The 22,210-nt window shown below is 47.3% G+C and overlaps 1 protein-coding gene across 6 annotated transcripts in view; it reads right to left on the bottom strand.

Annotated features, from left to right (window-relative positions):
- ARHGAP22 (Rho GTPase activating protein 22) overlaps positions 1-22,210 on the bottom strand; it is a gene marked incomplete at its 5' end in the record, with an annotated part of 200,371 nt that overhangs the window by 131,133 nt on the left and 47,028 nt on the right. For all 6 annotated transcript variants that reach the window (XM_079715532.1, XM_079715530.1, XM_079715529.1 and 3 more), the window contains one exon: positions 10,429-10,628. In XM_079715532.1, the coding sequence (XP_079571658.1) occupies positions 10,429-10,628 (200 nt within the window). The remainder of the gene's footprint in view (positions 1-10,428; positions 10,629-22,210) is intronic.

Genomic DNA, 22,210 nt, shown 5'->3' on the forward strand with positions numbered 1-22,210 from the left:
GGTAGCTAGCTAGTAAGCAGTGAAGCCAAAATTCGGAAATCTGTCATGAAGGATTCAGTAAAACGACTTGCTAAGGTACAACCTGGACTCTTAATTGGAAAGGGCAACATAGGGCTGCACTCAGGGAGCCTCACAGGTTCAGGTGATCCCCGCTTCCAGGCTCTGTCACCTGCTTTTCACATGTCATTTTAGAAGCCTTCTTGGAGGACTTCTATCTTAGATCCCATTCTAAGAATTACAGGAATCTTGTCCCTGAGTGTTTAGGCAGCATTAATACCACCACTGCCGCCAGCTGCCGTTTGTCCAACTCTCAGGGCAGCCTCAGAACAACACACCAAATGTGGGAGCAAGAGGGGCTTCAATGAACTGCCTAAATCTACAACCTGTAGGTGGTATAAATGGGATTTGAACCCAGGTTCTCTGATTCCAAATATTATTTTCTTTCCATAGTATGCAAGCTTCCATTCCACCCTTCTGAACATCATTTTCCCCACCTATACAATGGAAATGAATTGTATCTGCCCTGTTAATGTTGCTGTGAGGCTCAATGGAAATTATGAATGTTTATTTAAAAAGGATTTAGGGGGCTTCCCTGGTGGCGCAGTGGTTGCGAGTCCGCCTGCCGATGCAGGGGACATGGGTTCGTGCCCCGGTCCGGGAAGATCCCACATGCCGCGGAGCGGCTGGGCCCGTGAGCCATGGCCGCTGAGCCTGCGCGTCCGGAGCCTGTGCTCCGCAACGGGAGAGGCCACAACAATGAGAGGCCACCGTACCGCAAAAAAAAAAAGTAAAATAAAAAGGATTTAGGGCTTCCCTGGTGGCGCAGTGGTTGAGAGTCCGCCTGCCAATGCAGGGGACACGGGTTTGTGCCCTGGTCTGGGAAGATCCCACATGCTGCGGAGCGGCTGGGCCCATGAGCCATGGTCGCTGAGCCTGCACGTCCGGAGCCTGCGCTCCGCAACAGGAGAGGCCTCAACAGTGAGAGGCCCGCATACCGCAAAAAATAAATAAATAAAATAAATAAATATAAAATAAAAGGGATTTATTGAGCTTCTACTAGGTGTCAGGCACTGTTTTGGACAATCAGGATACAGGGTAAACAAAAGAAACAAAATCCCGACCTTGGTGAGCTTACATTCTAATAGGGGAAGGCAGTCCAATAAGCTCCTTGTCACTTTTCAAGCACTTTACAAAAACAATGAAATATTTTCCCACCAAGGATCTAACACAAGCTGGATCAGTGTTCACTCATTCAGTCAATTTACTCATTTCTTCATTCATTCACTCATTCATTCATTCAATTATTCATGTAAGTATCAAATATTACTGCATATCAGTTATGTGTCAGGCACTGTGCTGGGTGGTGGGAAAAGATAAGTAATAATATAGACTGAGGCCCTGCGTGAATGAAGTGTACAGACTAGAAGGGAGAAAACATACAACTAAGGAAGTGTTATAAATTAACAGTAGCAATGTCAACAACAGCAACAATGGTAACAACAACAATAACAATAATGACCTCTAGGCTGGTTTTTTTGTTGTTGTTTTTTGGGGTTTTTTTTTGGCAGTATGCAGGCCTCTCACTGTTGTGGCCTCTCCCGTTGCGGAGCACAGGCTCCGGACGCACCAGCTCAGCGGCCATGGCTCACGGGCCTAGCCACTCCGCGGCATATGGGATCTTCCCGGACCAGGGCACGAACCTGTGTCCCCTGCATCGGCAGGCGGACTCTCAACCACTGCGCCACCAGGGAAGCCCTAGGCTAGTTTGAGTAACAGTTTACAACTGATGAAGGATGCTCAGTTAGTGTTAGCTGAATCAACTCCAGCTGAGTTGAACTTACAAGGTCTAGATGTCAAAGAGCATCTGACACATGGGCTGCTCTGTGACTTGCTGTGAGCATGGACTGGCTCAGACCAGCCTGACAGCATCTTAATTATGCCCCCAGATAGAGCTGAGATAAGGGCCCTGGCAGGTAGAGGCTTACTAGCCAAAGCTGTGAGGTTCCATGGGCAGACATTAAGCAAAGACTTCAGGCGTTATGGTAACACACCCACTAACCTAGGCCTGATGCCAGCCCCCAAATTCCCTCATCCGGAACATGGAGACAACCCAGGCACCTTCCTCAGGAGCCAGGACCCAAGGAGCCAGCTCATGACAGCACCGTTTTTGTCTTTGACATTCAAGCTTGGTAAACAAAGGAAGGAGGAAAGGGGTGATTGGCAGCTTGCTGGAACATTCCCTGTGACCTTCAAGTTCTGGAGTCAGATGGCCTCTCTTTCCTCCCCTGAGGTTTCCTCTTTCTTAAAGACTGCTGGTTTCTGATTGCCCCATATTAACGTCTCTCCTAGAAGTGCATCTGCTTTCCCATCCATCTTGTCTCTCCTCCTCCCAATTCCAACCTTTTACTCTAAATTAAATGAAACTTTAAATCAATTTTCTCTCCCACTCCCATTACTTACGCTTCTGGAAAACAAAACAAAACAAAACCCAGCCTGCTCTCAAAGTGATTTTTAAATCGCCTCTGCTAGAACCTACAGCTGCATCGGCCACACGGGCATAGATTTGAGACTCTGCCACCCAGGGATGCAGGCGTCAGCTCCCACACTTTGTCCCCTGCTGCTGTCAAGGCTCCCCAGCCCCTTGTTCCAGCACCTGGCCGTCTTCTAGGCCACACCGGCTGTCAGGACAACAGCCCCATTTGGATGGTCTTTCTGCCTCCAGCCTGGCACCTTGACATTCCCTGCCTGTGCTGCCGTGGATGACTTTCCTCTCGGAGTGAGGAAGGCTAAGTCTGAGCTCCCAAACCTCACAGCCCCCCAGTGCTGCCAGGACCCAGCTTCTGAGTGTGGCACCTGAGCCGTCCACATCCAGCTTCTGGTACCACGTGTGCAGTCTGGGTTCCTGACAACACGATGACCCTTACGCTTCTGCTTCAGAGGCCCTGCGCTCCACCCTGGGCATGAGCTGCCTGATATCGCCCACCTCCAAACATGAAGTTACACAATTTCTGAGCACCTCCAGTGTGCCAAGGCCAGCTCTGCAGAGACCAGCTGGGCTTGGCGACTCTGCCTGGAAGAGGGAGCCCTTTGTCTGCTCCCCTTTCTGGTTACCTGAAGAGAACTCTCTAGGGCTGTGTCCCTGTTGCCTTCCTTTTCTGCTTTTAGTTTTTCTTTCCTTTTTTAACTTAAACTGTTTTAAAATATGGACATAAATAAATATAGTCTCATTGTGAGAAATAAAAAGACAATCACCCCTCAGTACTAGCAGGGAAGGGTTCCTATATTGCTCCCCCATGAAGTTACCCAAAACCTCGGATTCTCAAGTCCCTTATATAAAATGCTTGTAATTGCATATAACCTAAGCATATCTTCCCATATACTTTAAAGCATCACTAGATTACTTATAATACCTAATACAATGTCAATGCTAAGTAAAATAGTTGCCAGTGTACAGCAAATTCAAGTATTGTTTTTTGGAACTTTCTGGAAATTTTTTTTTTTTTCCTGAATAGTTTTAAGCCCAGTTGAATTCATGGCTGTGGAGCCCATGGATATGAAGGGCCAACTGTAACACAGATAAATCTCAAGTTTTTTGATCGTCACCTCATTCTCCATTTTCTCCCCAAAGCCTTACCCTATAGCTTTGATTTGTAGTAGCTATATTCTGAAAATCCCAAAATTAAACGATTTTAGCTTTATTTCACTTATTTTTTTAGTGCAAGTTATATCTAAACACAGTTTGGAGAATCAAATAGCTCTACGAGGCTTGTTACAAGGCAGCAATTTCTTCCTCTTCTACCATTGCCCAAATCTTAGTCACCACTTTCAGCTCTTTTAGGTGAAGTTTTTTTTTTCTTTTCTTATGTTTATTTCTAAATAAGATCCTTACATTACCATGTCTTGATTTAAAATTTTAGGCATTATCTATGGAATTCCCAGCATGGCAGTTTGAGATTTTGCTTTATTTAACTGCCCTCCCCGCCGCCCCTCCCTATGTGACTTCCTGAACCTCCACAGTAACTTTGGTTATATCAGTCAGCATTCACTGTTTATACTCCCATCCTAGGAAATTTAATTTAACTGAATATTTTTTCTAAGGATGACTTTCATCTCTCTTTCTAGAACTTCTTCTCAGACACTGAGTTGTCTCTCCTCTTTTCCTCTCTGTTGTTCTTCTTTCTGGGAGATTATGCTAAGTTTTTCATCCAGCCCTTCATTTGAGTTTCTGTTTCTGGTATTTTATTTCTGAATTCTTGGACCTGGTCTGTGCTCTGACTGTCCATTTTTATAGTCTCTCTCTGAGGATGTTAAAGACAGTTTTAGTTAAAAGTTTTCTCCCCCCTGCACAGTTTTTATTGCCTCCAAGTTGTTTTTTTCCCCCTTTCCTGTGTTCGTCTGGCCTTCATATGCAATTCTTTCCTTAAGTGAAAGAATTCACTTTGGGTGAATTCTCCTAGTCACCTTCCAGTGACCTTCCAGTGACCTTCTAGTCACCTTCTAGTCACCTTCTAGTGACCCAAGCTTCTTTACTCCTACTAGTTACAGTTCTCTAAGCAGCTGATTGGAAATTGTATGGGGGTGGGTGGTGAATGTTTACAGAGAGAGAGATCTGCCTGGTCTGTTTCATGGGGGACCCCTCCTGTCAGTATATTTCGTGTTTTTCTTCTTGGCCTGTCAGATTCTCCAGTGAAAATTCTTCATTTCCTTCCTGAGGGCTATTCCTGACTGCTGAGATCTGGCAGCCAAGTGTGGGATAAAGACTGGGAGGGCTAAGTAACTGATATGCATGCCCACCTCCCTCTAAGCCTCCTGTTCTAGTGTGGTACCCACCCCCCGCCAATGAAGGGGCAGCGTCCTCAGCTTCCTTCCAAGTGTTATGCCCTAACGAGGGAGGGCAGTCACAGCTTTGCACAAGGTGGTTCGGGAGATCTGGGACCTAATTGCTTTTTTTTTTTTAATAGATCTTTATTGGAGTATAATTGCATCACAATACTGTGTTAGTTTCTGTTGCACAACAAAGCGAATCAGCCAAATGCATACACATGTCCCCATACACCCTCCCTCTTGAGCCTCCCTCCCATCCCCCCATCCCACCCCTATAGGTCATCGCAAAGCACGAAGCTGATCTCCCTGTGCTGTGCTGCTGCTGCCCACCAGCCAACTATTTTACATTCGGTAGTGTATATATGTCGATGCTACTCTCACTTTACCCCAGCTTCGCCCTCCCACCCCATGTCCTCAAGTCCATTTTCTATGTCTACCTCTTTATTCCTGCCCTGCAACTATGTTCATCAGTACCATTTTTTTTTTAGATTCCATATATATGCGTTAGCATATGGGATTTAATTAAACTTAAAAGCTTTTGCACAGCAAAGGAAACCATAAACAAGAGAAAAAGACAAGCCTCAGAATGGGAGAAAATATCTGCAAATGACACAACAGACAAAGGATTAATCTCCAAAATATACAAACAGCTCATGGAGCTCAATATCAAAAAAACAAACAATCCAGTTAAAAAATGGGTGGACCACTTAAATAGACATTTCACCAAGGAAGACATACAGATGGCCAAGAGGCACATGAAAAGATGCTCAACATCACCAATTATTAGAGAAATGCAAATCAAAACTACAATGAGGTATCACCTCACATCAGTCAGAATGGCCATTATCAAAAAATCTAGAAACAATAAATGCTGGAAAGGGTGTGGTGAAAAGGGAACCCTCTTAACTGCTTTATAAACTGACTTTCAATAAGAACTCCTGTTTGGAGCTCTTCTTTTGCCCTCATTTCCAGAGATAACTGGTCCTGCCAATGTCTGAGTCTTTGCTGGGCGGTGAGGGGATTTGCAAACCCAACGGATTTTTGTGCTCTCTGTGGTGCTGGCTTGGAATTTAGCTCTCTGGGGTCTGCTGATCAGCTACCTCCCACCCACCTGCTGTCCAGCATCCAGAATGCGGCTGTCTCCCTCCTGCCCTCTCCACCTAGGTGTGTCCAGACCTTCACAAGCACACCTTTAGTGCTCTTTATTGGAATTTTGGGGTTTTTAACTCTGTCATCCTTGACTAGAAGTTTGAATTTAAGTTTTGATTTTCTTATTAACTTAGGAGGTGTTATGAAGTACGTGTGTGTTTTATTTCCATGTGTATAGATTTCTCTCTCTCTTGCATATATACCCTCACTCACTGTCATTTTGTTCTTAATCTCTAAGTCTTTTTTTTCTTTTGCACTATTGTCAGTGAATGTGTCTCTATAATTTCATTTTTTTAAAAAAAAATGGAGAACAATGAGAATTCTTTTTCTTTGTTTAAGTATCCTTCAAAGCTATGTCATTAAGAACATAAAAGTTCACAGCTGCTCTATTTTCTCAGTAGGTTGTTATTTATATTATAATGAAATGTTTCTCTTTGTTCCCTTTTGTTCCTATCACCTTGAATTCTATTCTATTTGATTTTGATATTCCTAAATCTGCTTTCTTTTTGCTGGCATTTGCTGGTTTACGTTTTTCCCATTGTTTTGTTTTTCAACCTTTTTTTTTTTTTTATTACTTTCCCTTTTTTAAGCCAGACTTCCACTTTCGGTCTTTTAAGAGACAGATGAATCTGACCTATTCACATTTATTATGACAAGTGAAAGGTTTCTTCCTATTCTTGCTATCTTATTTATTTACTTTTTGTTTTCTATTTACCTTTTCCTTTTGTTTTTTCCTCCCCTCATTTTCTGCCCATTTGTTGAAATGATCACATTTAATTTGTTACATTCTTTCCATCTCACGTTTTGGAAGTTGTACTTTCCATTTCTATTCTATTCCATTTCTATTCAAAGCCAAGAAACCCACAGCGAAGGAGTGGGATAACTAGACTTAAAGTGAATCCTCAAACAGTGGAAACAGCCCAGGCTGATCAAGAAAGAATGTGGCAGGAGTTTTCATGGTGCAAGAAACATTTCACAGAAGCTAAGACTATTTAAGAAGAAAAAACCTGGAATCTTTTATTAGTAAAACTGTAGGATCCGTCTGCTGGAAACTATTAGGGACGTGTGTTGGGAAAAGCTGGAGGGACAGGGCCACACTTTCAGGTTCTGTTTTAAAGCACCTTTGCCTAGTCTTTCTATCTGAGTTTCCATCTGAGCCAATTCTTCCGCCATCTTGAATTTTCCCCATCTCTGTGCTCTATGTCCTCTGCTGACCTTCGTGCGAGAAGGGGAGAAGGGAAGAGCTAGGGCTTTGGAGAGAGAACAAGAATGTGGGCCGGGAGTGATCCTTATCACGTGTATGTGCTCTGGGCAGCATCAAGGGTAGCTGGACATCCCTCCTCTCCACAATTACATATGCTGGACAGATGACAGGCCATCTGTGAGGAGGGAGCTCACTGCCTGGGCACTTCTATCACTGTAAACAGTGAGCAGGGCCCATTTTTCCAGGAACCAGATATTGAGAATTAGTCCATTACATGTAGTTCATGAAATTAAATGGAAATCTGAGGGTTATTCTGCCAGCAGGCATGTAGGTTTGAGATCATACTATAAAGATAAATGAGTCAAATTTGACCAAGAGTCTCCTTGAGATTGGGAACCTGAGCAACAGGGCTGCCAGAGCAGTCAGGCTTTGTTGGGGAGGGGGGATTATGGAAAAGAATAATCCCCCATGAGGATCTGGCAGGGTCAGTGAGACCCGGAGAGGCCAAAAGAGGAGCCCTGGGCATGATGCTGGCGTCTGTTGGAGATGCTGGCTCCTTTCAGGGATCCAATGGCTCCCCGGTGAGGACTGCACTGGTTTAGCTTGGGTCAGGCCCCAGGGCTCCTCCTTTGTCCAGGCTGGTGACTGGGGATGTCATTACTTCCATTCAATTAGCTATTTCCACCAGAAGCCATTGAAGTCTGGAGAAGGTGGCAAGTGAGGGAGAAGAATGTCCAGTCTGGGAAATCTGGGGGATGGAGGTTCCTTCTGGAGCTGCAGTGACAGGTGAGGGCCACCTGAGACTCACCATGAAGAATATGTGGGGAAGCCTGGGGCAGGGGTCACACGTAGCCTGGTAACCTCAGTGTGTTACTTTAGTCCACTGGGTTCACCCAACATCATAATGCATTTCTCCCAGGAGATGGTGCTGTGGGCGGGCCAGGAGGGGGATGACAGTAGGGGCCATAGGCAGGGCTCTGAGGTGCTAGGGACTCTGGCAACTTTGATCACCATCATCAGAGTGACATGTCACCAACAAGACAGCCAGGAAAGCCAAGATGCCATTGAAGGGCCAAGGCTGGTCTTCAACACAAAACTTAGAAGCCAGAAGGAAAATGGCGGTGGGCAAGCCAGAGGTGTGGTTCCTGATCTTGGGAGCAGGCTGAGGGGCAGGGCTGGGGAGACAGGGAGTAAGGCAAAGGCAGGGCTGAGGGAGCATGAGGGTACCCAGACTTAAGTATCCCAGGTGCTAGGATTTGTGCTCCATTGCGTATATATTCTACAATCTAATTCTTAGTTCATCTCTGTGAGGTAGGTAACAATGTCTCCATTTTAGTAATCACGAAACTGAAAGTAAAAAAAAAATTAAGTGACTTATACCAAGTTATTCAGCTAGCATGACTGACCTAATTCAGATCAAATTCCAAGTTCCTGTTTGTTCCACTCCACCTCTCTGGGAGTTCTTTTCCTTCTTTATAAGGCCTGGGAGGCTGGACAAGATCAGAGTTCCCTAAACTTTAGCTTAGATCCACCTTCATGATTTTTGTCATCCTCACCTCTCATCTCTAATGGTATTGGTGTAAAACTTTTCCTTAAGCAGTCTCACTTGTTTGTGTGTGTGTTAAAATGTACATAACATGTAATTTACCATTTTAATGATTTTTAAGTGTACAGTGCAGTAGCATTAAGTACACTCACACTGCTGTGCAACACTTTTTGTTTTTTAACTTAGATATATTTTAGAAGCGAAAACATGCTATGACTCTCACGAATGGAAACAAGTATGGCTTTCCATAAACAAAAGTTAACCACTAGAATAAATACAGTGAAGACAGAAAGTTATTAACTTGCAGCTGGTGACTAGTGCCACTGAGGTCTCTGAGATGAGGCCTGCTCCTTCCCACCCCCAGAGTCCCATGTTTTTAAGGGAGGGTCCCAAGTATTGGAGAAGTGTTAAAGATAGGACAATTCCTTCTTCCTACTCAGAAAATTTGGAAGAGGAGTGACAGGGTCATTTTCTCACTGTGTTGACGACGTGATACCATGCTGTGCCCAGGTACCTCCTTCTACCTTGCCCATCACAGAGCCCCCTCCCTGCCCCCCAGGCCCCTGAGCACACCGTGGAACTGCTGGATGTGCACAGGCTACGGCCCTGCAAAGCTCTGTGACCCCTGACCCCAAACAAGGGGATCTCCCTTTTCTTTCCAACTTGAATCAATGACTAGGAGCCACCTTTGGAAGAAGTCCTTCAAGTTTCCTTCCCCATTTTCCCCAAGAGAAGCGAGGGTAGCTCCCAGACATCCTTTCTCTGTCTGAATCCCATAACAAGGGTTAGCTTGCCCAAGCTCCGCAAGCCCAGCCACCCTGGCCGGCAGCACGCAGAGCTGAGTCGGTTATGATGTCTGCACAGGGCAACTGTGACCAGGCTGCACCATGGCGGATGACTGCTCTGAGTGAGTGAACTTAGTGGAACTGGGTAGAAAGGCAGATGTGTTAAGCGCCTGAGGTGGAGCTTACAGTGCTGGTGGAAAACAGAAGCCTCCCCTGAGAGGCAGAGGCCTCTGACACAGGGGTTTCACCACGAGCCAGAATTCAGTAAGACATTAGATTTGTCTGGGTGCCCGTTTCCCTGCATAATGGAAGGAATGGAATGTGTGCACCTGTGTCCTCCTTGGACGCACTAAGAGGCTGAAAAGGACATGAGGAAGGGTTGTTTTGTTTTTTTTGTTTTTTTTTTGTGGTACGCGGGCCTCTCACTGTTGTGGCCTCTCCCGCCGCGGAGCACAGGCTCCGGACGCGCAGGCCCAGCAGCCATGGCTCACGGGCCCAGCCGCTCCGCGGGATGTGGGATCCTCCCGGACCGGGGCACGAACCCGCGTCCCCTGCATTGGCAGGCGGACTCTCAACCACTGCGCCACCAGGGAAGCCCAAGAGTTGTATTTTTAAGCCATGGAGGGATGTTCTCTATCACCATTATAAGGAAACATTTCCATTACTGAAGCTGTGGATGTGTCACAGTAAAACAAGGTGTGATACCAGGAACGTGGTAGCAAGGGATAAAGCTCACTTTGGAAATCGCAGTGAAATGTCACGCTGAGTGGAGTCAGGGGCTTGGTGCTTGAGGGGTGGAGGTGCTGACAGGAGGGTCACCCTCGGCCTTCTCCCCTCTCCTGGACGTAGTTAAACACGCCCGCCCCCCCGCCCGGAGCCCCGCTGTGATGCCCGCAGGACACAGGACGCACACTCCTCACCTGGGGCTTGCTCTCGTCTTTGTCCTTGTAGTAGAAGAGCTGATGCCCACGCAGCACGAACCAGCGCTGCTGCCAGTTCCTCATGATGCCCCTCTGCTTCTTCAGCCAGCCCGCCTTCAGGACGGGGCCCAGCCTGCGGGGGCGGGGCGGCTGCCCAGGGCTCCGGTTCTGCTCCCCCATCACCAGGCTTTTGGAGCGGGCTGGAAGCCAAGCACACACACAGTGAGCACGAAGGATGGCAGGCCAGTGGTCAGTCCTTGCCCCACCCTGGCATCCCAGCCGCCCGGTGACCAGAGTACGGGAGCTTCGGCCAGCCGGGCAGGATCATGCTTGGCCTATCTCCCCCTTGGGTTCAAAGGGGCATGGGTTGGAACCCCTCAGCACCACAGCCCAAGGTCATCCACCTGGGGGAGTGCACAGCCTGCCTGATTAGTTTCTGCTTTGTCTCTGGGATCCAAGATTCTGCCTTTCCCCAGGTTTGTTCATCCATCCATGCCTCCATGCACCCATCCATCCATCCAGCTTTCCATGTGTTCAGTGACTCATTCATTCATTCAGCAACTATGTATTAGTACCTACTATGTGCCAATCACTGTTATAGGTGCTGGGGAAAAAGCAGTAAAATAAGAAACATAAACATCTGGATCCTGCTAGAGCTCACATTCTAGCAGGGTTCCTGTCACTCAGGCCCCAAGGGAGCTGGCCCCAGCAGACTCCCTCCCTGGTACCTGAGTGGCACCTCTCCCCTGGCAGCATCAGATCTCAGCACCATTGCCCAGAACCCTCATCCCACCTGGCAAACCACCTTGCTGCTTCCCTGGGATCATCCTGGCAGCTGGGCCTGCACAGCAGGGCCTCTGCTGCAGTTGCTTGCTGTGACTTGTTGATGGCTCCCTGGCAGGGTGAAGGGGCCGTCCCTCCTACCTAGAGCCACTGAGTGCCTCGGGCACTCCTGCTCCGCAGATACCACTGAGCAGCGCTCTGCCAGGGCTGGTACTGCCCTTCACAGTGATTGAGTTCTTGCCCCTCCCATGCCTCCCCTACCCCTTCCCCTCGCTCTCCCCTCTGTCCTGGGGAAAGCTTCTCTCCTCTCTCTGGCCAGTATCAAGGATACTGCTGCAGTGGTCACTAGGAGGGGCCATCCTGGACTTTGGAGGAACAACTCTGAGTCCAAATGTAATCACACGTACAATTCTTAGACCACGGATCCTAACTTATGATTGGAACGCATGGTCGCTGCAACCCACAGTTGTTTCTTCCACCCCTTTCCTACTCAACCCCTGACTTGGCTGCATGGTGAGCTCCTATGTATCCTTCAAGATCCAACTCCACAGAACCTTCCTTCTGATCTCTTCCAGATAGCCATTCCCTCCTCTACCAGGACATGTGGTCCATGGCTGGTATTTATTCATCTGTGTGGTTGCCCTTCTGCCCCTCTAGACTGAGGGGTAGGGATGGGAGGACATGATGTCTTATCTAGCTCTGCACTTGTGGCTCTCTTCACCACACCAGGCAGGTAATGGGTGTAAGACATGGTTGTCAAACATCACGGGCTACTTTGGCTGACTCTTTTATTTATTTTAAATTGAAGTATAGTTGATGTACAGAATCAACTGTCCTTGGCAGAAGCAGGGCTCCAGTGGAGGAGAGGAGAGGCCAGCCCCTGCTCCCCTCAGTTCACCAGGGAGGCACTTCCTGCAGATGCTACTTAGGCTGCCCAGCCAGCCCGGATTGTCCCCCAGCCGATCAATCACACAGATATTACTTATAAGGCCCATAGAGCATCTTGAAAGGAAAATCATTGTTGTTATGATTTATTAATAACCACTGTTCCTGTCTTCAGCATTTCCTTGAATCAAGCCATGTAAATATTCCAGTTCTGTAAACATTTAAGCCAAGATTTCAACTCAAACAGCTCTGACCTTCTAAGGCTCCAGAACTAAGGGGAGTTTCTGGAGTTTCTGGCCCAGGAGCAGGCCTGTGACCTGGGGAGGAGGAGGGTGCTGTCCTCAAAGTCAAGTTCTTCGGCTCACAAGCACAATCATTCATTCACTTGTTCATTCATCCATGCCTTCCAAGTCTGCAGAGCTCCTCCAGGTATGGGGCAGAACCCCGAGTTGTTTGTGTTCCCCCAGAGCCCCAAGGCTGGCAGGAGAAATAACATAAAGAAGAGCCACACAGAGATGGAAGAGCCACAGGCCACGTGGACAGGCAAAGGCTGCAGACACTTAAATGAAGGTGCACCTTTCCGCTGTAGACATTTGCAGAGCCACCCAGAGGAGGAGCGCCTAGGCTGAGCCTTGAAGGATGACCAGAATTTGGGCCCACCTCAGGGGAGGAGGCACTCCAATTTGCAAGGAAAGAACAGGAGTAGCATCTGCTACCTCTTGGCTCAGATCGACGAGTGTGCCGGGTTGATGCGATCACCTACTCGTACGGACAGGCATCTCCTGAGAGGATGGACCACACTCCCAGTCTCTCCTTCCTCACTCCCCAGTCCCTGCCAACCCCTTGCATTTGGAGGTTTTGTCCTCTCCTGGAAATTGCTCTGATGAAATCCGACAGTCTGATTCTGATGCTCAGCCTCTGAGACCCTTTGGTGCTCAGGCACATTGATTACCCTCTTCCTGAAGCTCTTCCTTCCTCCCCCGCTGCAGAGCCCCACTGCCTGGTACACCCACATCTCCTACCACCTGCCCAGCCCGTTCTGGCCTCATTTCCTCCTGTTCTCCCCGAAAGCCCTGCTGTTGCCCAGGGCTGCCCCAGCTGCCCTCCATTCCATCATGAGTCCACGTCTTTATTTCTGCCCAGATCTTTCTCTGAAACTTCAGGCTCACGTTAAACCATCTCTATGGGGGACATCTCCATAGGGATGGTTCATGGTTGCCTGTGCCCATGTTCAAATTCAACGTCTACTGCCTACTCACATCTCCCAAGCCTGCTCCCCACCCCCGTGCTCACCAAGGGCTCATGACTGGGACCGGCCAATCTTGACAGCTTGGAGTTGTTTTCACAAACCCCTCCCCATCAAGTCCCACGGCCAATTAGTGTCTAAATTCTGAAGATTCTCTCTTTGCACTCTTCTTTCTTTTTTTTGCGGCACATGGGCCTCTCACTGCTGTGGCCTCTCCCGTTGCGGAGCACAGGCTCCGGACGCGCAGGCTCAGTGGCCATGGCTCACGGGCCCAGCCGCTCCGCGGCATGTGGGATCTTCCCAGACTGGGGCATGAACCCGCGTCCCCTGCATCGGCAGGCAGACTCTCAACCACTGCGCCACCAGGGAAGCCCTGCACTCTTCTTTCTTTTCATTTCTGTTTTACTGAATCAATTCGAATTCTTATCATCCCTCCCCTGCACGCCTTCCTCTTGCTCCCTGCCCTCTGCTGGAGTCTCCAGAAGAGATACGCAGCTGCCGAGGAAATCTTTCTAAACGCAGATATAATCAGCTTTGACTCCTTTTCTCCACAGTAGTTAGGGTATTTATCAATTACGCGCAGAGTAAATTCCAACCCCAGCCTGGCCGTCACGATCGGTTAACGGGACAGCGCCAACCCTGCCTAACCATGCGCCTCCCCGTCAGCCCAGGGCTAATGGCTGCCAAAGGGGCTAAAGGCTGCTAATGCCTGCATATTAAGCCTACCTGGGACCTTAGGAGATCCGGTCTCCAGGTTTGCTGAAAACGCCTACCTGGGACCTTAGGAGATCCGGTCTCCAGGTTTGTTGAAACACAACTTCCGGGGGAAGGACCTGGAATCTGGATGTTGAAGCAGCCCAGGTGATTCCAATAATTGCTGCCCTGGGGTCTAGTCACACTGGACAACTCCCCAGTGTAATGCCCTTTTGCTCATCTTCGCTGTCAAAGTCCTATTTTCCACTCAACATTTGGGTCCCGTTGCACCTCCTTCATGTAGCTCTCCAAGAGTCACTCCACTAAAATTAGTCTCTTTCTTTTCACTTCAATTTCACCTTTAGAATAGTGTGAATAACAGTCTGGTGTATAGTAGTGTTGTTTGTGCAGTGCATGTATCTACCTCTCCCCAAAGCTGAGGGCCATGGAGAGCTAGGGGGCCCAACTCCCTCCTGGGAAAATTTGTGTGCATGAGTGTGTGTTTTTTTCTAGTATGTAAGTACGTATGTGCATGAGTGTGTAAGAGTATGTGCATGTGTGAGTGTGCATGTGCATGCGTGTGTTTGCAAGCATATATGCTTGTGAATGTGTGTGTGTACATGCTGCAGTGTGCAAGAGTGTGTGCACACGTGTGTGTCATTGTGAGTGTACAATGAGGGTATGTTTGTAAGTATGTCTGAGAGTGTGGGTGCATGCATATGTGTGAATGAGTGTGAGTGTGTTTGCAAGCTTGTGAGGTGTGTGAGCGCACGCCTGTTTGGAGCAATCCTAAATTCAGAATCTGGGGTCCTGGTCCAGGCAGTCGGTTCTGAGCAAGGAGACCCTGAGCCCTGGAGGCCTGAGATTCTTACTCGGAAGCCAGGCTGTTGGGAAACTGGGAAAGCTGACAGGACAAGCCAGGGGAGGAGAGGCAGAGGGTAGAGGCTGGGGGTGAGTCTCTGGGAGGGTGGAGAGGAGGGGCCACCGTGAGAGACATTTAGGAGGCAGGGCTGATGACTGAGAGTATGGAGAGGGGGACAGGCCAGCAGTCAAGGAGGAGCAGCAAGATGGCGCACATGTTAGATTTTGCAGTCTCTCCAACATCCAAGAGGATGTGTCCAGGGGAAATGCAACGCGGGGAGGGAGCCAGCCCAGGAGAGAGGTGCTGCAGGTCAGTGCCCAGGACATAGGGAGCACTCAGTCAGGATCTGCTGAATGACACTGCACTAAATACCTTCATGAATTGCTCATCTAACCCTTACAACAAGTGCTCTTCAGCCACCGGGGTCGCACTGTGCATAAGTGGCACAGCCTGTTTGTGAATCCAAATTCTCCCTCCTTCAGGGCCTGCTCGGGTGGTGATGGGGGCTTAGCTTGGAACAGCCACTGGGTGTTGGTAGACTCGGCCCTCATTGCATTAGCGTTGGGCTGGCCTTCCTAGAAATGCTGGCCCAGGAGGGGTCAAAATGGGAGAAAGAAGGAACTCTGTGGGTGGACAGGTGAGGGTAGGGTGGGTGGCAGTGGAAGGGATGGACATGCCTAAGTGCCTGCAAGGGCCAGAGTTGGGGGTGGGAGCCCAGCAGCTGACATGAGTAATTTCACTTATTCCTCAGAATAATCCTGAGTTCTCAGATGTTCTGACTGAGACTCAGAGGAAGAAAGCTGAAGGTTACACTCAAGGTTACACAACAATGTTGTTATGTGGTGAAGCCAGGATTCAAAGCCCAGTCAGTGCTGGTCACCGAGGATGCTACAATCCTTCCCCAGCAAAACCGAGACTGAGCGGGGCCCTAAGTGCTTCAGCTCAGAGATGTCAGGAAGGGAGGAGAAAAGCAGCCTGCACAGGAGTGCGCCCAAGTGTCTGCAAGGTGACAGAGGCTGCCAGGGATGACAGCAAGAGTCACTCCGACTCAGAAGGTCAGAAACCTGGGTGGAGGAAATGGAATGCAAGGACCCAAAGGTTCATTCATTATCATAGAAGGACAAAGGCCTATGCAGGCAGCATCAAGGTGCAGGGCCAGCCGTGATTTTTTTTTGGTGGGGGGCCTCATTGTGTGGCTTGCAGGATCTTAGTTCCCCAGCCAGGGACTGAACCCAGGCCACAACAGTGAGAGCGCCCAGTCCTAACCACTGGACTGCCAGGGAACTCCCATGCCCTTTTCCTATCAAGGAAGTGTAGAAAATTATTTTTTAACATCTTTGTTGGAGTATAATTGCTTTACAGTGTTGTGTTAGTTTCTGCTGTATAACAAAGTGAATCAGCTATATGCATACGTATATCCCCATATCCCCTCCCTCTTGCGTCTCCCTCCCACCATCCTTATCCCACCCCTCTAGGTGGTCACAAAGCACTGAGCTGATCTCCCTGTGCTACGCAGCTGCTTCCCACTAGCTATCTAGTTTACATTTGGTAGGGTATATATGTCAATGCTACTCCCTCACTTCATCCCAGCTTACCCTTCCCCCTCACCATGTCCTCAAGTCCATTCTCTATGTCTATGTCTTTATTCCTATCCTGCCCCTAGGTTCATCAGAACCCTTTTTTTTTTTTTTTTTTTAGATTCCATATATATGTGTTAGCATATGGTATTTGTTTTTCTCTTTCTGGCTTACTTCACTCTGTATGACAGACTCTAGGGCCATCCACCTCACTATAAATGACTCAATTGCATTTCTTTTTTTTTTTTTTTTTGCTTTTGTAATTATAATTGCGTTTCTTTTTATGGCTGAGTAATATTCCATTGTATATATGTGCCACATCTTCTTTATCCATTCATCTGTCAATGGACACTTAGGTTGCTTCCATGTCCTGGCTATTATAAATAGTGCTACAATGAACACTGTGGTACATGACTCTTTGAATTATGGCTTTCTCAGGGTATATGCCCAGTGGTGGGATTACTGGGTCATATGGTAGTTCTATTTGTAGTTTTTTAAGGAACCTCCATACTGTTCTCCATAGTGGCTGTATCAATTTACATTCCCACCAACAGTGCAAGAGGGTTCCCTTTTCCCCACACCCTCTCCAGCATTAATTGTTTGTAGATTTTTTGATGATGGCCATTCTGACTGGTGTGAGGTGATACCTCATTGTAGTTTTGATTTGCATTTCTCTAATGATTAGTGATGTTGAGCATCTTTTCATGTGTCTGTTGGCAATCTGTATATCTTCTTTGGAGAAATGTCTGTTTAGGTCTTCTGCCCATTTTTTGATTGGGTTTTTTTTTTTTTTTTGATATTGAGCTGCATGAGCTGCTTGTATATTTTGGAGATTAATTCTTTGTCAGTTGCTTTGTTTGCAAATATTTTCTCCCATTCTGAGGGTTGTCTTTTCATCTTTTTTATGGTTTCGTTTGCTGTGCACAAGCTTTTAAGTTTCATTAGGTCCCATTTGTTTATTTTTGTTTTTATTTCCATTTCTCTAGGAGGTGGGTCAAAAAGGATCTTGCTGTGATTTATGTCATAGAGTGTTCTGCCTATGTTTTCCTCTAAGAGTCCTACAGTGTCTGGCCTTACATTTAGGTCTTTAATCAATTTTGAGTTTATTTTTGTGTATGGTGTTAGGCAGTGTTCTAATTTCATTCTTTTATATGTAGCTGTCCAGTTTTCCCAGCACCACTTATTGAAGAGACTGTCTTTTCTCCATTGTATATCCTTGCCTCCTTTGTCATAGATTAGTTGACCATAGGTGTGTGGGTTTATCTCTGGGCTTTCTATCCTGTTCCATTGATCTATATTTCTGTTTTTGTGCCAGTACCACATTGTCTTGATTACTGTAGCTTTGTAGTATCGTCTGAAGTCAGGGAGTCTGATTTCTCCAGCTTCATTTTTTTTTTTCCCCTCAAGACTGCTTTGGCTGTTCAGAGTCTTTTGTGTCTCCATACAAATTTTAAGATTTTTTGTTCTAGTTCTGTGAAAAATGTCATTGTTAGTTTGATAGGGATTGCATTGAATGTGTAGATTGCTTTGGGTAGTATAGTCATTTTCACAATGTTGATTCTTCCAATCCAAGAACATGGTATATCTCTCCATCTGTTTTTATCATCTTTAATTTCTTTCATCAATGTCATAGTTTTCTGCATACAGGTCTTTTTTCTCCTTAGGCAGGTTTATTCCTAGCTATTTTATTCTTTTTGTTGCAATGGTAAATGGGAGTGTTTCCTTAATTTCTCTTTCAGATTTTTCATCATTAACGTATAGGAATGCCAGAGATTTCTGTGCATTAATTTTGTATCCTGCTACTCTACGAAATTCATTGATTAGTTCTAGTAGTTTTCTGATAGAATCTTTAGGATTCTCTATGTGTAGTATCATGTCATCTGCAAACAGTGACAGCTTTACTTCTTCTTTCAGATTTAGATTCCTTTTATTTCTTTTTCTTCTCTGATTGGGAAGTGTAAATCTTTTGTTTGTCAGAGTTGAAGAAATTAAAGAAGTGAATGTACAGAAGAGGAAATACAAACAGCCAATAAAGATGTGTAGTGATGCTGGATTTCAGTAGTAATCAGGGGGAAGTACAAATTATAGCTATTATATGATGCAGCACTGTGTACCCTTTAGGCAGGTAAATTTTTAAAATTCAGTAATATCATGTGTTGTGAGTTATTGTAAGCTACTTATAGAAGGCAATTGGGCTGTGTTTATTAAAAGTAAAAACATGCCCACTCTATAACCCAGCAAAATTCCGTTTCTTACCTCCTTCCTGCAGAAAGAACCACAAGTGCCTAGGTAGTCACACCCAAGGATGCCCTGGAGCACTCTGAGTGATCCCTAATAATGGAAAAACCCAAATGCCCAACAATAGGAAAATAGCCAAATAAACTGTGTTGTATTCACAGTATAGGATGCACAACAGAAGTTAAAAAGAATGAGATGAATGTATATGAGCGAACACGGTTAGCTCCCCTCTTCAACAAACACCTCAGAAGAGGTGTCTTCACTCTTTCAAATTCCTCTCCTATTCTCTTTTTTTATTGTAGTAAAATATACTTAACATAAAGTTGACCATTTTAACCATTTTTAAGTGTACAGTTTACTGTGGCTTTAAGTACATTCACATTGCTATGTAACCATCACCACCATTCATCTCTAGAATTTTTTCATCATCCCTAACTGCTTCCTGTTCTCTTTTGATCCTACCCAGTCAGGCTTCCCTTACCTCTGTACCACCAAAACTGCTCTTATCAAGGCCACCAATGACCCTCACGTTGCTTAATCCAATGTCAAGTCAGCCCATCCATTCCTTCCCCTTACACCACTTGACCCCAGTTGGTCCTTCCTGCCTCCATGACCATTTCTACCCTTGGCTTCCAAGACCACTCTCTCCTGCCTCTCCCCTTCTTCACTGGCTACTACTCTCAGTCTCCTCATCATCCCCACCTCTTAAAGTCCAGCACCAGGGGCTAGTCCTTGGACTCTATTTCTGTCCACACTCACTGTCTCGGTGATCTCCTTCCATCTCATGGATTAAAACACCATCGATGTGTGGACGGCTGGAAGGCACCTGTGCACAGCTCAGCCCTGAACCCCAGACCCAGGCGTCCATCACACCATCCACCTCCAGCATCTCATGGCAAAGCTCAACTCCTGGTCTTTCCCCACCCCCAAACCTACTCCTCTCATGGTTTCCCCCAATCTCAGTCAATGGAAACACTATCAGACATGCCTATTCCCAGCCGCCATCATTTCTCACTTGAGTTACTGCTACAGCCTCCTCTCCAGTCTGCCATCTGCCATCCCCCCTCTGCAGTTTCTTAACAGGGCAGCCAGAGACAGTTTTGAAAGATGGGAGTTAGAGCATGTTACTTCCCTATGAAAACCCTGCAGGACTCCCCCTCTCACTCAGAGTAAAAGTAGGAGCCATCACTACAGCCTACAAGGGTCCTTGGGACCTGGCCATGTGGCCTCTCGGACCTCCTTGCATTTCCTTGCTCTTGGCCACACTGGCCTCTGCTGTTCCTCAAACAGGCCAGCCATGCACCGGCCTCCCGGCTCTGTACCTGCCATCCCTGGCCCCATAGGGCTTCCTCACAGCCCCTTTGTTCTTTATTCAAATGCCATTTTCTCAGTGAGGACTTCCTGACCACCCTTAAGAAGATGTATCCCCAACATTTCCATCTCCCCTTTTCTGCTTTAATATTTACTTAAGTTCTATTATAGTGGTGGAAGCGAGCAAATAGCAGAAAAATACAAAAATTATAAAACTATATAAAAAGGGAAGAAAAACACAACCCCTTAAACAAAAGGTATATTCACAAGGTATATTCAGTGGGTACATGCATTTGCATAGAAGGAACATGTCACACCTGTAACGGTGATTTTGGTCATGAAGGGGAGGATGGGGCTGTAGTATTGTGGTTTTATACAGGAAGGAATGCATGCATTGCTTGCATAAATTAAAATAAAAACTTTAAAAGAGAGAGCTCTTTTGGAATGGAGCTAAATCCCCTCAGGAGATCTAAAATAGCAATTAAAATATCACAAGTTTGATAAATGTTTATGCATATTTATCTGCAAAAAGCACTGCGCTGGGCTGTGGACGACAACAAAAAGAGATGCCTAGCCTCTGCCTACTCGGAGCTTCCAGGCTGAACAGATGACGCTTCATGGAAGCACGGCCCAGGCCCACCTGTGGACCTTCTATGGGATCAGGTTGGGGGCCCCCTCTCTGTATGTGAGCCCCTCCACTCGGCCTGGGTCTACTCCAGCCTGTCTGCTCCACCCCATCTCGCATAAGGAGAGGCTCAGCAAGGGTGTGCAGGTCATTCACTCCCCCAGTGTTTCAATGAGAATACCTAGCAGCTGCTGCATCTTGGAAATGGCTGAGAACACATTAAAGATACCTTACACAGTGGAACATGTCAGAGCTCTGCCCAAATTCCCTTGATTCCTTTTTCCTGTCTTTATGTCCCTTTACTTCCAACAGCTTACCCCGGGTGGTTTTTCAGGGCTGCTGGCCTGTTTTGAAGTCTGTCCTTGGGTTATTGGAGCCATTCTGAGCAGGCAGTGGGAGAACTGGAAGTGCTCAGGAATTTACATCCCTCCCTCGTCCCACAGCCCCTGGCCAAAGACTCTTGCATTTGGGAGCCTGAAAGCCCCTGCAGCCTTGTTTCTTTTCTTTTTTTTTTTTTTTTTTGTGGTACGCGGGGCCTCTCACTGTTGTGGCCTCTCCCGTTGCGGAGCACAGGCTCCGGACGCGCAGGCTCAGCGGCCATGGCTCATGGGCCCAAGCCGCTCCGCGGCATGTGGGATCCTCCCGGACCGGGGCACGAACCCGCGTCCCCTGCATCGGCAGGCGGACGCTCAACCACTGCGAAACCAGGGAAGCCCCAGCCTTGTTTCTAGTTGGACACCACTTGGAGGGATAAAGAGGTGCAATTCACATTCAGAGTTTCCCTGGGGCTCAGGCTGAGACCCCTCCTTTATTGGCTTTGCACCCCAGCTTGGCTCTCCCCTTCCTGGTGCTGCTGCCCGCGCCCCCCGCCGCCCCTCACTGGTGTCCCTTGGGAGCACCTGCTTACGAAATTACCACATACACTGCTCATCTCAGGGTCTATTTAGGAGATCCACACCGAGCACACCTGATCGTTTTCAGGGCCTTATGACCACGCTGTGGCAGCACTGGCCTTGGCAGCTGCTGGGGCATCGGTACCCTGTTTTTCCATCTGTAGCTCTGTTAGTGCAACCCCGAGAGCGTGGAGGAGTGGCTGCACTTGAACTAAAACACAATTGATTTATAAAATCAATGGGATTTTAAAGCAGGGCTGGGGAAAGAGCAAGATGGCTCTCAGAGCTGAATTGATTTAAAGGGTAAGTATTGAGGCAGAAAGATTAATGGAGAAGAGAGAGGTGAGGTAATGGAAGGGGCACTCTGCAGGGGGCCGGACGAGATGGTTTCATGAAGTTAATGCAATTTGCAGCTAAGGGCAACGGGGCCTCGCCAGGTTCCTGTGCTGTCCTGGGAGCACTGCATGAGCCTCAGATGATTTATTACAGGATGGTTCCTGAGTGCCCCCTACCTTTAAAAATTTTGTTTAGTTACTTAGCTTCTTTCTGGGCTCCACTTGGTCATCTGTTCTTTGCTAAGTCCCCCATCTGAGGGGTCTAGAGAATCAGCCAGGCCCTCCTAATGGGTCTCACTTAGGGGCCTGAAAGGTGAAGGACAAAGGGGAAACC

Source organism: Hyperoodon ampullatus (assembly GCF_949752795.1).
Source record: "Hyperoodon ampullatus genome assembly, chromosome: 1".
Classification (NCBI taxonomy): domain Eukaryota; kingdom Metazoa; phylum Chordata; class Mammalia; order Artiodactyla; family Ziphiidae; genus Hyperoodon; species Hyperoodon ampullatus.